Source organism: Ambystoma mexicanum, chromosome 3p (assembly GCF_040938575.1).
Source record: "Ambystoma mexicanum isolate Mex_15411 chromosome 3p, UKY_AmexF1_1, whole genome shotgun sequence".
NCBI classification, from domain to species: Eukaryota; Metazoa; Chordata; class Amphibia; order Caudata; family Ambystomatidae; genus Ambystoma; species Ambystoma mexicanum.
In genome coordinates, this window is record NC_090925.1 from 591202654 (window position 1) to 591218562 (window position 15909).

General features: G+C 44.3%; 1 protein-coding gene across 1 annotated transcript in view; it reads left to right on the forward strand.

The window, feature by feature from the left end:
- The first annotated feature begins 1564 nt into the window (after positions 1 to 1564).
- Positions 1565 to 15909, forward strand: part of CCN5 (cellular communication network factor 5) — a 200635-nt gene continuing 186290 nt past the window's right edge. The window contains exons 1-2 of the mRNA XM_069651343.1: positions 1565 to 2030; positions 7533 to 7749. Of these exons, the coding sequence (XP_069507444.1) occupies positions 1956 to 2030; positions 7533 to 7749 (292 nt within the window). The 5' untranslated portion in view covers positions 1565 to 1955. The remainder of the gene's footprint in view (positions 2031 to 7532; positions 7750 to 15909) is intronic.

Sequence of the window (15909 nt, forward strand, 5' to 3'; positions counted from 1 at the left end):
AGAACTGGATTTATGAGCCCTTCGGATCGAATGGAACCTGACAGCAGTTATGTCATAGTCATGGTGGGTTGCTTCTGAAGATAGATTGGACTTTACTTTGTCCCTGACATGGTCACTGGAAGAGCAGTTAGTGTGCTGGGGTGCATTTTATAGGAGAAGATTTCCCCAAAGAATTGGAAGCTCAGTTCAGTGAGTATGAAATGAGATGGTGACTTATCTTGTGGAAGGTAACACATAGCAACTCAGGGCACCCCTTTATTATACACAATCAAATGGATAAGTGGAAACAGTGGCTGGAACTGTCAAGGAAAATCTCCAGTGGTTAGCAGCACCTAGCAAAGACCCTATCCCTAGAACCGGTTGCAGCCCACAGATTGAGACCGAACCCAGCCACAAGGGGTGTCACTGCTGCATTTGATGAGTGGGGCCCCTCCTGTTTGGTTAGAGATTGATTACTTGTAGTCAGAAAAGGCAGTAATAAGAAAAAAGACTAGCATGACTAAAAGCTGCAATGAAAATTCCTCTCACACATCGCAGTGATTGAGTTAAAACAAGATTGATCCACAAAAACGTTGTCATCCTGTCCAAATACAGTCGGCCACTGCAAGTACTAACCATGAGATGGTATTATGTTCTCACTGAGAACAGCAAAATCTGGAACATTGAACGCCTGGTCATAAAGGACTGAAGAACAGGCAGCGGACATACTGATCTAAGTGAACGAGCTGGTAAGGAGCAACCACTGAACCACCCCAAACAAAGTAACACAGATCTAGCCTAACAAAAACAACAAACAGCCATTGACCATGGGCATGTGAAACCGAATGTCAACTCTCCACCCCCTGAAGACGCAGGACAGATGAATCCCAGGAGTGAGTCTGCAGCCAAGATTCTAGGGCGCAAGAGTATCTCTCAGGACGAAGTAGAGTGCAGGTGAGGTTCAGAGTTGATCAACTCTCACTCCTCTAAAGTTCCACAAAGAGAGGTCTGTAGAATTCTCCATCGCATTCCACTTCCAGGTTGCAAATCCTTGAGATTGAGCTACCTCATGTTCCCTGCGTTAGATGTGGAGTGCGGCATGGTGGGACATCCGCGACGACTCCACTCCTCCCTAGTAGCTAGCCCTTTACCTGCTTTCTTTGCATCTATAGAAAAATGATTGCCATACTCACTCCTTCAGTTGTTCCTTTATTCAGTTACAAGGTAAGTCCTCAGGTTACACGAGTGGAACCCACAGGCTCCCACCACCCAGGCTACATGTATTCAAATGCCACAGGAATGCCAGACTCCTAACATTCTCTCACTCATGAAGCTACATTCTCACACTTCAACATTCTCTCTGACCTCAGACATTCCAGACTAGCATGCATCCATCCATTCAGCAAAGCACTGCACAACGCATTCCTTCCTCTTCTCTTTGCCAGAGCCCAGATTCACCACAGAGTGACTCATACAAATTCATGAGGTGGCCGGCCTATGGCCATTGACCATGACCGCCTGGCCGGATATTTCCATCCGGCACAGGGCAAATGACTGGCCTGGTCACAGCACACCCTGTAATTAGGCCGCGAGTGTCTCCATGGACGAACATGGGACACAGCAAAACAAAGCAGCTGCTTTGCATATGTTCTGCCATGCATTATTCCCGCCATTCTGCAGGTCACTCGCAATTTTTCAGCAGCGTAAACCCGGCTTTAGTTCTGAATATTCGCCTTCGGTAACTGCCATCTCGGCTTGCACTCTCTGTGTGGAGTGAATGGAAACGTTCGCTGGAAGCTTCCGTAACGCGCATTTTTGACGCATGTCCAACTCTCTTCGTGTTTGTCTTGCAGTCTGCAAGTGACATCACAGCGGCGAGTTTATACACACACCATCAAGTTCCCGCAGAGTGTGTCGGAAAACGGGAAGCGCGGTGCTATATTTAAACTGGCGGAGTGTTGGTTGCACAGTTCAATATGTCACAGCTGCACCCGAAGTGTGAAGTGGAGAGTGTGTTGTTTTTCGTCTTTGTTCTGTGCTTTCTTTCACAGGTAAGGACGCATATGTCACATTTCTCTGTTGTCATTAAAGCCTGAAGAATTTTCCAAAAGCGTAGACGCGCATACCTGTAATATTAACCATATATCATCTTGATACTCAGTTACTAATGCCGTATAACTGCAACATCGTGTTCAATTGACATTTGCGATGCAATCCATGTGTGTGTTCTAATTGATTATGTATAGCATATGGGCTCAGATGATGCTTTTCAAAGCTTTTAGAGGACGTGCCAGTTCTGGTGTGCTTAACAGGTGGAACGTCTGGGGATATATCTGTCGTATTTGAATGTACATATTAACATAGATGCAACATAATGCGTGCTGATTAAAATGATTAATTATAATTAATAACCGTTGTGCCGAACTACAAGACACTGCTAGCACTATGGTAATTCGATAATAGGGGACTGTATTTTAAATTAGTTCCATTCTCCTCGCTGCTTTACTTTTTACTTCCAAGTAGTTAGCACCTTTGTGGAACGCAAGCAAAAATAGAATGTTCAAGCTAAATTAAATCCCAGATTCAAATGTGTTCCACCATACCCTGATCGCAGCAGAGCAGGATGTTAGCAAGACACAAGGCTTCCAGAAAGTTCCAATGTACAATAATGCCCTAGGATGCTTGTCAGCGGTGCGGGGGAGCGGGGGGAGGGGAGGGGTTTCCAATTATGAACATTGCGTTTGTGATTTCTGTTCTCTTCTGTGGTTTGGGGAGGGTGGCGCGGTGTGAGCGAGGGTGGCATGCTCCTGTTTCTCATTGGCGGAGGAAGTGGGGACATACATTATAATGGAGATAAAAAGAAGGTTCATAGTTGCGCCATTCCGTGAGACAGCAGGGAGCAGAAAAACGGAATGCCTGCTGAATAGCTATGCATCCTTCTTTGTAAGCAAGTGGCTGACGGTGGAGAAACCAGTGTTGCAAAACAACAAGGTTAGCAAATCCCTTCTGCTTTCCCCATTGGAAGTAACGGCCTGACGGGCTCCAGCAAACGCAGCTTATGAGGCAAGCGCTAAAAAGTGCACACTGTAACCCCAGAACTTAAAGTGATATATGAAGAAATACATTGCTGTGTTAGACTGCTGACTGGCAATATGGGGGTAGTTGCTGGGGGCCCACCTGAGGCGTGAGGTCCCTTTATGGCAACCACATAACACTGTCTCTGCCGCCTGACATCCCGGTGTCACTGGGATATTATGGCAGGCGGCGAAACGGTAAATCCCCATTCCCCACGGGAATGGGATCACCGAAGCACCGGCACCGTTAAGTGCCGGTGCCTCAGTGAAAACACTGCCAGTAGGGGCCTGAATTCCCAGCAGGCCAGGCCTGCCAGAAGTTCTGTGCCCCTACCGGCAGACTTGGTTTCGCGGTCCAGAAAGGGCAACTGTACGTTGCTACCGGCACCCTTGTTTCGGGACCGCCAAACTTGCAATTAGGCCCACTGTGTGTGACATGTCTTGAAGTTGTGAACTTGTGTTGCGCGAGATGACAGAGGCTGATAAGAGACAGCTGCTGTGATGGTTAACAATCCACATTGCTGTCATTAGCCAGAAAGGTCATAAGTAGCTGATTAATGAGGCCAGAACCATAAGGGTGCTTCTTAAGAGAACAGGCCACGCAAACAAGTTTAGCCTGATTACCTAACCGGATTAAGGGAACATCAAAGACAGAAAGCAATGGAGAGGGTTAAGGAAGGTTAGATGGCACTTAATGTAAGGACATCACATGACTCACGTGCTTGACCAGGAGCGAAGCAGACCCTGACTCCACCTGACCTTGAAAATGGAAAAATAAAGAAGGGATAATGATTGATCAGCGATGCTGAAACAGGGTGGGGTTTCGAGGTAGTGTTTATCAGCCGGCTGTGCTATGTGGATTTGGTAAGGACTCAACGGACACCTAGGCCACTAAGCACTTTTTCCCGGCCAGAGTCCCTCTTTTAGCATATGCACTGTTTTGGATGGGTTGGGCTGATTAAGGAAGCTGACTGGACACATTGAGACGTTTTACTACAGTTGCCAGAGTCATGCTGCGCAAAGGTCCCACCCCAGAGATGTCCCCGCAAACAGGCCTGGCGAATTGGGGGCTTTTTCGGCAGTTTCTGAGAGCAGGCATGCGAGCATAAATAGAAACCTTCTAAAATGACATTTTATGATTGAAAACAAACAGGCAAGGTAAAAAGTGATGTCTGATCGGGGTGGGTGGGAATGGATGCGTAGGAAATCGCATAAAACGGGCAGTTGGTAAACAAGCATTGCCAATGCCAACAGTTTGCCCTTTGGCGTAGGCATGGGAAGCTTGCCAGTCACAGTCATAGTGGCCTTAACTAGCCTTTGATGGTAGCAGGTGCAACGTTGTGTGATTACCTGGGCATCTAATAGCAGTACCTGGCTAACAGCTTTTTTATAAGCTATTCTAGCACTGGCTATTTCTGCTTGGCTTCTGTCCCATTTTCTCAAGGCATTCAGGAGTAACCGCTTAGCCGTTAACATGTTATATCAAACCACGTTGCTCTTCTCTCAGTGCTGTTTGACGTATGTTGAGTCCTTTTAAATGCTTGGCTCCCTGCAGTCATTGTACTGCCCCGGGCCAATAATCCTATGTCTTGGGTGATTTCAATGTTCTAGCATTTTTCAATGTCATATACGGTTTGGTGTATGAGCTTGGCTACTTTTAGATCCTGGTCGGTAGGTTCCCTTCGTGTCACTCTGCAAGCCTTGTTGTTGTCCCTGTTTGCTCCATTCCGGCAGCCACGCTCGCACGTAACGTCTTTCCCATTCCCGATCATTGGTGTCAGAGGATCACGGTCACTCCCAATCCTAGCGGCTACTTCGAAATCTGATATCCATAGACAGTCCTCCATGTCAATTAAGAAGTAGTCAATGATTGACCGCTGTCTTTGCGCTTGTGAATGCTTATTATCCAAGCAGCAGCAGAATTTCTAACAGCATACATTATATCCGCCAATTCTGTTAGTGGCCCTCCTACTGTGTTTCCCTGAGGTGAGTTGTAAAGGTTTGCTATATGCCAGAAGGAACCCTTCACCCACTATATTAAAAAATAATAATGTGGGTGAACCAAAATATAGGCAAATCCTCTTGTATTCCATTGCAGGGGAAACCTAAATTGCCAAACCACCACAGTTCCTCCCCTTCTCGCTTGGTATTGCCTTTGCACTAAATGATATCAAATGAACCAGCTGAATTGTTTCCATCGCCCATGTTTCCTGTAACAGCAAGATATCACCCTGGTTCAGCAAGGTGGCTAAAGCTGGGGGTTTCAGTCTATTTGCCAACCCAGCAATGTTCTGAAAAACAACGTTAAGCCACACAATCGATTAGCAAATTTGTTAGGACCAAATCTGCTGGACATGTGTTATTCTGCCGTATATATTTTCGCTTGCCGTTAGTGTGGGCGCAGCAGGTCTGGGCAGCATTTCCTCTAGAGCAATTTGACTTAAATCCATCGCATTCGGTGAGTTTGAGTGGTATGTTTGCGGGAGTCATCGGTTTGAACTGGTCTGTTATTAACCGGGTTTGAATATAAAGACCCTTGTAATGGTTCATGCCATGTGTCATCCAGGTGAAATATATTGGGCATCATTACGAGTTTGGAGGTAGCCATGCCGTTTTTACCAGCATGGCTACCGCCAAACTCAGGTCCGGGTCCCGAAAAATGGGAATTACCGGGCCATTCCGACGTTTGCGGGCCCAGTAATTTCCATTCGCGGGACCCGGACCCGGTACGTCCCCATTCCCATTTGAGCCCCCATATGGCTCAATGGGAATGGGGAGGATGGTAACAACGGTCCCGTTAATAACGAGACCGTTGTTACCATCCTTTTCTGCTAGCTGGTGCCGCTCTGCACGTCTGGTCTGACCAGGCGTACAGAACGGCCCTGCGAGCAGAACTCGTAATGTGCGGTAGAGTGATAATGGCGGTGGCAGCACTACCGTCGCCGTTATCACTCTACCGCCAGGGTCGTAATGAGGCCATTGTGTCTTGAATCCTGAAACACGTCTATGCCCCTGTGGGCCAATGCATCAATGCAATTCATTATGGTTGAACGGAAATATACATTAGACAACCCAGTCCTCACGTTACAACCCCCGCATCACATGCAGTCCGATAGAATTTGTGTAACTGTGAAGATTTTGTAGGCTACGTCTGAGATCCCTAGGGCTTCCGCTTGATTAGTGTAATTTTGTAGGATTTCTTATTCGCATGATGAAAGCCTATGAAGCAGAACATTCGTGCCAGGCCAGCATGCCTCTGCGTGTGTCCGAGTGGCTTGCTCAAGACACCACGCAGAGCATGGGCATGGCTTGCGCAGTGGGTAGGGAAGGAGCGGAACTTGGAAAATGAGGAAGAACAAGGGAAAATGTGGGAATTACGAAGGACATCCCGCAGGCAGTCCATCGCACACCCACTAAAGCACAGAACTAAACATATTCATGGACCCGACCGTGCAACCTCTCGGCAGGGAAATGGCAACGCAAAGCCTTCATTCTATCCGCTACCCAAAGGCAGGCATACAGACACTTGCACATAGGATTCACCGCACAGAGGTATGATCGGGTGTCGGATTTAGGGGTGCGTGTACGCAGCTGGGTTTTCGATCTTACTTAGGGGTCTGCGTATGCAGTGAAGCGGGGTGCAGGAACAGTTTAAGGTTGTTCACGTGCAGATTTTCCACGTTTTTTTGCGAGTTATGATAAATCATACGCATGTTGTCGGGGTTCTGGTAACAGTTACAGGGGATCCTGAGCAGGGTCCCTAAAATGCAGGCCTGCTTAGGGGGACCCATGCACTGTTTAATGGCCGCATGTATTCGCTCCCGGGGGAAACACGCCAAGGTGCTGTTTCTGCCTATTTTTGCTTTGCGTGGGGGCGTGTCGGGGGTTCCGGCCAGTACTTGCGTATACGGTTACTTTGCGCAAACAATTCCATGAATATGCAGAGTCCGCAGAAGAACTTCTGCGCGCAGGCTCGCGCAGTACTTCTCAGTGCGCTGGCTTTCCACGATCACTGCACACTATTCCATGAATTGGGCCCTTAATGTGAATATGAAATAGGAACAATTATTGTATTATTGTCGCATCTTCTGGCAGAGGTCTGAAGCTTTTGGCTCTCTAGATGAAGTGAACTGCAACTCTCTCTGCCTCCATAGTCAATGCTGAGTATTCCCAAACATCTGGAGGGGCACAGGTTGCATACCCTTGAACCATCCTTCTAAAGAAGTAAAGAAAGGCAAAATGAACACAGGATCAGGAACGGTTCAATTGGTGCTCAGTTCTACTCCTCCACATGTGTAGAACAAATGGAAAGACTATACTTATCATTGTTTAGAACAAGCGCCCCCAACAATAAATCTGATAAGGCTACACCGTATTAGGCTTGATGTTATGGAAGCAATGTTTGGAGATAACTCATTGTTTGTATTTTTTCTAAAGAAGGAATTGAATTTGAAAAAAATGATTATTTTTTTTCCCCAGATCTCTGCTCAGCACTGCCATGAGCCATGCCACTGCCCCTGGGTGGCCCCGCGCTGTGCTCCGGGGGTCCCTTTAGTAATGGATGGTTGCGGTTGCTGCCGCATATGTGCACGGCAGTATGGAGAATCCTGCAATCAAGTATACATATGCCATCATGATCAAGGACTCTTCTGTGATCAAACAACCACCCACATCGGAAGCGGAGGAACTTGCAAATGTGAGTGCCATCTTTTACATTCTCAAACTATGAAGTTGTTTAGTTAATTACATCAACCACAACTGATGTGTACATCATCCCACCTGGCATCCTGCTGTCTGCTGATGTTAAGAAGAATTGTATGACTCATGTCAGCATCTTTTTTTAAAAGAAGCATCTTATGAAAATAGCCAAACTCTGGTCTGGAATTATGAATGTAAAAGTATGCAATTAGTGTGTCTTTTTTTGCAGTTTCAGCTTTTACTGCCTGTGTGCATTGCAGGTTGTTGGTGGCAACCATGTAGGTTGGTGTTCAGATTTTTCACTAGAGGTCTTGCACCCATGCTGTTACTCATGGAAGAGCAGCATCTCAAGGGCCCAATGATAAACCGGATAAGATATTCAATCACACATGACATCTGTATCTTTATGCTGAAAGGCCTTAGCATGTTTGTTGGCTACCTAAGGCCACCTCAAACCTCCCTCGAGCATGCTCATTGTGCTCTGATGAAACTTTTGCCCATTAGTGCAATGCTTATCAGGAAAACTTGTCTCATGCATTCGTCAGGCGATCAGGGCAGGTTCCCGGGTGTTTCTCCTAGATGTCTACCCCATTGTCTCCAAAAGCCTCAGACCCCTCTCCCACAACACACACAGCCAGCCACAGGCCAAAGGTGAATCCCTGCACCTGCCCATCCCCCTCACCTGGTGTTGCGATGACCCCATGACTTCATAACTCATCACCACTATATAGGCCTGCCCTAAAGGAAAAACATTATACAATGTCTAGGAAACATGTCAGCAACATTTGCCCCAAAAATTCACTACTGGAAAACACATGACTGAATAATTCCTTTCTATAAAAAAACAACAGTGAAACAGGGCCAAGAATGGGAACTTCAAAAGAAGGGAGAGGAGACGCTCTAGGAGACCAGAACCCGCGAGAGGAGGAATGTTTAAGCAGCAGTTGGGTGAAGGAAGAAAATGAAGTTTACAAGAACAAGGGACAGAGGGAAAGAAGTGTGGAGTGGAGGTTGGGAAAGAAGGGTGTACAGGGTCCCCCCATCAGTAAAGGTAAATAGAAAGAACACAGAGGGAATGCAATAAAAAGCTATACAAAGACAAATAAAAAACAATTAAAGAAACTAATACATCAATTGAAATAACACCAAAGCGAACATGAAGTCAAAATCAGAAAGTCATTATTAAGGATAACATTTTACAAAAAGAAATGACCACACACAAGCATTAGAACAAATCAAAACACCTGTTTGTAGCATGAAGTGATATTCATAGATTGCACCATTGACACTTTAAAGAACATTGTAAACATACTAAACAAGCATTGCCAATGCCAAAGTCATTTGGCTGCCATATGTCAAGTGCAGCCTTAAATGCCCCAATAGTGCATACACATGCCTGGAAGGCATAGTATGTATGGCGCAAACTATATATGCAACTGCCGCCATGATTTGCCATATGCAGCCTCAAATACTCTAACAATTCTCCACATAAAGCTTCCAAATAGATAGATGAATGCATGTGTGGCCATGCAGGCAGTACTTCAATAAGGTATTAGTTGCACGAGGACCCCTTTCACGCGAAATCTACTGTTGCATTTCTTCCTGGCAGTATGTTCACTACAACAAATGAAGACCCTTACACACTGATTCACAGAGCGCTGTAAACAGTACGTTTGCAGTGCAAAGTCACTTTGCACTGCAAGAATAAACTTTGCACCGCTCTGTGAATCAGGGTTTTACTCTTTAAATCTGATTATAAATACTTTTCCTACATTCATATATTTTATCATAGTAAATCATAGGGAGAATCAAATCTACTTGAGACTTAGAGACCCGCCAGCAAGATTGCGTGTGTGTGTTGCATGATCTCTATAGTATCATTTTAAATGCTTTGGTGTAAGGCACTTTATAAATCAATAAATACAAATACATGTGTGTTCAGCGTGGCACAATTCTCTTTAAAGCTGCATCAAAGTCGGGGCAGCCTGCCGGCATCTAAAAAGGGGATCGGGCAAAGAGGTAGCAGGGGGTAGGGAGGAAAAGAGGGTGTGGTGCAGGGGAAAGTGGACTTCCCCGGCCTCTCTCTTAGATGTGCGGACAGGGGAGGATGGAGGATTACATATCACATGGAGATGGAGGGAGACAAATCACCTCTGGACATTTCTCAATCAGTTCGCGAGATGCACAAAACACACACGTGAGCAACTGGATCCAGTAGAAACCATTTCTAAATAAACAACTGGATTTTATACCAGGGCATCTAACCTTTTGGTGAAAATGAAGAGACAACAGAGAGATGTAGCAACAAAGGGATATCTTAGGTGGCTTCACAGCAACTTATAATAAGTAAAGTTCTGGCATTTGAATTGGACTATTGGACGTTATACAAACATATCCAATGACAATTCAATTCACACAGTAAAATCACCAGTTGAAATTCTTTCATAGTTTTTTTTTAGGAAATGTACAAAAACACTTACATGAGCAACTGGATCCAGCTGAATGCCATTGAAGATCCTGCAAATTCACCAAATCGAAGAAAATTAACCTTGAAACGTAAAATGAATGTAATAAAGTAACATTATTTTTAGAAAAACATAAGAGGCACACTTCCACATATGACCATTGGGATCATGCATCACCAGGGTGCATAAGGGGAATCGCAGATTGACAAATATATGACAAATAAATACAGAGCCATTTTGCTCAGTTCGCAAGACGCCCATGGGAAGGCAACCCTAGCCGATACTGTCTGTACCACATGGCATCATTTGTCTGAGAGTCATTTGAATGCACACACCGTGCACTTGATGGATGTTAACTGTTTAATTTGAATATACGTTCACCAACAAATGTATTCGATGTTTTAGAGGTGCGTTGAGTGCATTGCATGTAAAAGAGTACGTGTGTTGCACCTTATGTCGTGCTTAATCAGTATGTGGTCCTCGGGTGTTCTGGGTGTCAACTCCAATGTTGCCTAGCCAACATACTCAATCGTGAAGGATCATGGGAGTTGTAGTTCAACCCTCTAAAGGGCTGCATAATGATTAACGGTAACTTATGTCTTACTGTAAATATGATAACGTGTCCATGATCAACATCAATAATGAGAAAAACTTAAAATAATACCGTGATTATGTTAGGTGGCTCAAGTTGAGAATATTTTCTCTTTTTGTCTTTACATACGCGATGCGAGGCGGGTGATGGTTCCTTATTTTATGGAATTATGTCATTTAAATTGCTAACTTTGAAATATCTAAGTGGGAATTACGTGGTTCATTTGACAAGCACCATGTCTGAGGCGGTACCCCTGTTTTCATTTCACCGAAGACTAAAAAGCAATGCAGATGCATGAACCTGCAAAGATACCTCCTTACACTCTTGCACCTAAGTCAAGTCAGAGAGGCAAGAAACAGAAGAAAGGATACAAACCACGCAGCTTTCTCCAGTCCTGATTACCTTTCACTTAGAAATCTGAGTGACCTTATGAAGGGCCAATGGTGCTTACTGCTTGGACCTGGCCCACCAATGGCTGCATGGGATAAGTGAGGCGAGGGCGTGCACACTGTCAAAGCAATGGCGCAGACTTAGCGATGCACTAATATCATCTCTCCTGTCAAGTACAATAGATCAATGAACATAGCTCAGAGTTAAGCAACACATGTAAGCCATAACCTAAAAATGGACCATTAACACCAGTAATTTACTGCCAATGTGGTGATCTCAAAATCCAAAAGAGCTATTAAGTAAATAAGGATGTCTATTAACATTTCACTTGTATGATCCAAATGATTGTTCAATGGCCTACGACATTTTTATGGAAAATAGTTCAGTTATGAAATATTCAATAGCTTGCAACCCCCCCCAGCCTTCTGAAGTGTTCCTTTCCTGTGCATGTAAAAAAAGCTGCCTATGGATTCTACAATATAGTGTTAACACCCCGTTCACAGGTGCTAGAACTGGGGGTAACGGCCCAGCAGTCCGAGTTTTAGGCCAGAGCGAAGCAAGGGCCTATAACGAGTGCACCGGGATGTTACCCCCGTTCCAACCCGGGGTGTTAAAAAAATAAAGGATTTTCATTCGAAGAACGGGACGAGCATGGCGTCCCGTTCATTGAATGAAAACACTGTGCCAATATGGCCATGAAAGGCAGACCCTCCAGGATGTTGTGGCATGAAATGACAAATGCTGCGGCATTAAATGGCAAAAGTGCAGCACAAACCTTTATTTATGGCAGCATTTTTGCAGCACAATTTTTATTGATCGGATGTTGCAAGATTGGTACATTGCAGGAAAGAGGCTGTGTGCAAGGTTACAAGAGAGCCAGGGTGTCATTATATGTATCTTTTGTATCAATTTAATAGGACGAGTCCTAGATGTCTCTGGTTTGGCAGAACAGTGTTTGTTTTGGCTATGTTTTTTGGTTTAAAGTGCATGCCTATTTAATATTATTAACGTTAGTAATCATTAACAGTTGTAATGCTGAAAATATTCCCCTTCTATGTTCTTCAATCCCCCAACACCCACACATCTCTCTCACCAAACACACCTCACACGTCTCACCAATTCCCCATCACAACTTGTATTTTCGAACCTCACGCTCATACACATACTCACATGCTCGGTTACACTTCCAAGTCACAATTTGTACTCTCCGGTCCCTGTCAAACTCCAAATCATACTCCCAACTCACACCTTACACTCCCCATTTCCTCCTGTAGTATACAGTCCTTCATTCTTGCATGCTACTTCTGCATCTTGCATCCTTTCTCCCATTCTATCACCCTCTTCCCTCATCCTTTCTCCCAATCTGCAGTTTACTGCCTCTTTCCTGCCAACCCCTCTCTGCTTTTGGCCCACTACTACCCCTGAGCCCACGCTCCCACCACTTTCTGTGCCTCCGCTCCCTCTCTGATTTCTGGCCCACCGCCCCACTGCATCCACTCTGCTCTGTTGCCCCCTCTGATCCACTGCTCTCCCTCTGATCTCCCTTTGCGTTTTTGACTTCCACTCCATAACTCACCAATCACTCAACCTCTCTCTCCTTTCTCTAACATATTGTGACCATTTTTACATTTTTGAAATCTGTAGATTTTGGCCAAGATCTTCAAAAAATGGGGCATCTCAAATAAAGTAGAGGGTGTGCTGTTTTTAGATAACCCATTTTCGGAAATGAGCAGGCCACCTTATTCGCAAAGGTGACCTGTGCATTTCCACGGGGATGAGCTGTAGCATAAATGATGCGCTGGCCAGCCGCCTTGAATACATTTGTGTTGGAAGCGCTCTCCTGACAATGGTCTACAGGCGTACCGTGCATTTCACCGTGACTGGCCCTTAACGGTACTGCCACTGTAAAATGCAACCCAAAAAATCACATTTCTATCCCATTTGGGGAACAGAAATGCGAGTGAGACTGTCACACTTAAAAAATATGTGTTTTAAATGTATTGCATGAGTCAGTAGAGTCAGTAATCAAAGTGGGCGCATAGGATTGCCTACAATTTCTGTACATTTAAAAGAGCATCTTGTTTATCAATTTGAGATGCGCTTTTAAATGCGCAGAAACGCTCCCTGATTTAAGCAGATGTCAGCAGTGGAATGGATGAGAGTGTGGAATGTGTACAGAAGGTATTGACACAAAACCATGAGAAGCAAGAGGGAATAGGTGCCAACAAGTGATACCTCAAAATCGGTGAACAACCTTCAATTTACAAACAAACAACACTTGTGGTTTTTTGATTTTGTTATTAGGGGGAAAGGATATTCACTACTGCAGTCCCAGTTCGACCATTGATAAGTCTAGACAATGGTATTTTCACAAAATTACATATTTTAATATTATTATAACATGATAAAAATCATTAAAGTCTTAAAAAGATTAATTAATTCAATTTGTGTAGTCACAATACAAAAAAGCACAGAGAATATAAGACACAAAAACAAAGCATGAATCTTTTACAATTCTGTACTCGTAAAGAGACTAGTGCTGTGCAAACTCACATTAGGATTTACTTCACTCTAAAACACTTTTCACCTTTCACACCATTCATACCATTCTCATCATACACAATTCATAAATTTCTAAAAAAAACATCTAAAAAGGCCTAACATGTTTCTTTCCTAATATTTTGGATTTCATTAGTATATGGACATTCTTCAGGGGCTTTTAGTTGTGTCAAAAACTCTGCTTGACTGTGACTTCCAAATTAAAAATCAATTTTAGTTGTTGCTGCTAATACATTCACGTCTTGAGATTTCAATTTTCTGACGTGTCTTGTACTATGCCAGTGTGCATATCTTCCCCTATAACAAAAACAAACATTGGAAATGAATGTCCATATGTCTCTAGGATTAAATCTCTTGTCTATAGTGTACCTCATTACTTAGGCTACACTGGGTGCTAATTACTTGCACTAAACATCTTGTGGCGTGGTCTATGATTTCCCTCCCTCAATGATTCTAACCCGGTCTGTCTGTCAGCAGTATTGTCATGCATTAAGATCTTAAAGTATCAGTGAGTCTGGTCCAGCTAAGCACATTCGCTTAGCATTTGTTGCACTCCAAGCAACCTTTAACAGAATTTACTATCTTAGTGGCTTTGTCTATCATCGTTACATATCTCGGCTGAGCTATTTATTCAAAAAGTGTCTCAACATCCATGCTCCGCTTACCGTCTCTAGAGAATCAATACGTTTGTTCACTATATATTATTTATCAGCCAGCGGTGGATAGATGGAGGTGTAGAGCCCTTACGTGTGTTGTGTTCACACCTGCTACAGCAAGGAGGAACCAATGAAAAAGAGATGGAGATAAGGGCTCAATATTCGTTATTTGCAAGTAGTCTAGTCCTATATCATCCGACCGTTAGTTGAACTACACATGCTATACCAGGCGATGCTTCTCACAAAGGAATATTCGAGCGTGTTGTCCTTTTTGGGGGATTGAGTGTTTGTCACTTTACAATTTCAATTTTAAGCACTCTCCGAATTAAACAGTGTAGATGCTTTTTGTTCAACGGTCCATAGATTCAGGCAAGTCTGATTAAGGACCTACTGTAGGCAAACAGGAGACAAAGGAACACATATTAGGGAATAACTGTATAATAGGGGGTGGATCTCCCTCCTTCTATGTCCCCTCATTGGGGAGAGTATTATTATATACTTCACAAAAGTGTGTTTGTCTCTACGATATTTCACATTTACCTGTGTAGGCTTTACTGTTGCAGAATAATAATACTGTCCTGGCTGCGTCTCCGCCTATGCAAATTTGAAGTCCCACCACGCGGTCGACGCCATGTCTCTACTGCCACCCTTCAATGTTGAAACTACCACCCAATCCTGCTTTCCTTCAAGCTGAAATATACTTGCCCTCTTTCTGCAATTTTTTAAAAGAAAACAGCATTGGTTTGGAATGTCTGCAACTACGTACTGCAAGACAGGCAATCGGTGTATCTTCTGGCCGCCATAGACACTTACCTAGGGCTTTTTTGTGCACAGGTTCTGTTGACGATTCTCACAGACCTCGCCTCCTCAGGACGTGGATGATTGATGTCTCGCGGTATACCCGTTATGTACTCAAGGTCTCAATAAACTGGATCCTCATTGGGTCATCCATGGGCCTCCTCCCTAGGGTGTCTGGAGTTGTCACAGCCTCTTTCCCCCTCTCTAGTCTCTGTTGCATGTGGAGGCTATCGAGAGTCATCGGAGTCCTCTTTCTATCTCTGTTGCCTATGTTGTGGTCTCGGGGGTTGTTGGAACACTAAGCAACGCACGCAGTATGTATTGTGTGCTTTAAACACCCCGTTGTGTACGTCTATTATGTTCTAGATTATTTTCAGTGTAGTCTGCCTCTCTGAAGTCGTAACACCTATTTGCACAATCCACCCAACAACTAGGACCTTTCATGTCTTCCCATGATTTGCACAAAGGGGTGAAAAAGGACATCGGAATGGGCGCATATAAGATGCATATCCATTCAGATGTCCTTTGTGGATTGGAGAGCTCTTTTTTTGCGCAAGTGATGAGATGTGCTTGCGCATTTCATTTCTTGAGTCAAAAAAAAGAGTTGAGAAACTGGCCCCTTGTGTATTTCTTTTATTGTTTTTGCAAAATCGCTATAGGGTCGAGGGTCTGGGAAGGTAGGGCTCAATATGGAACCC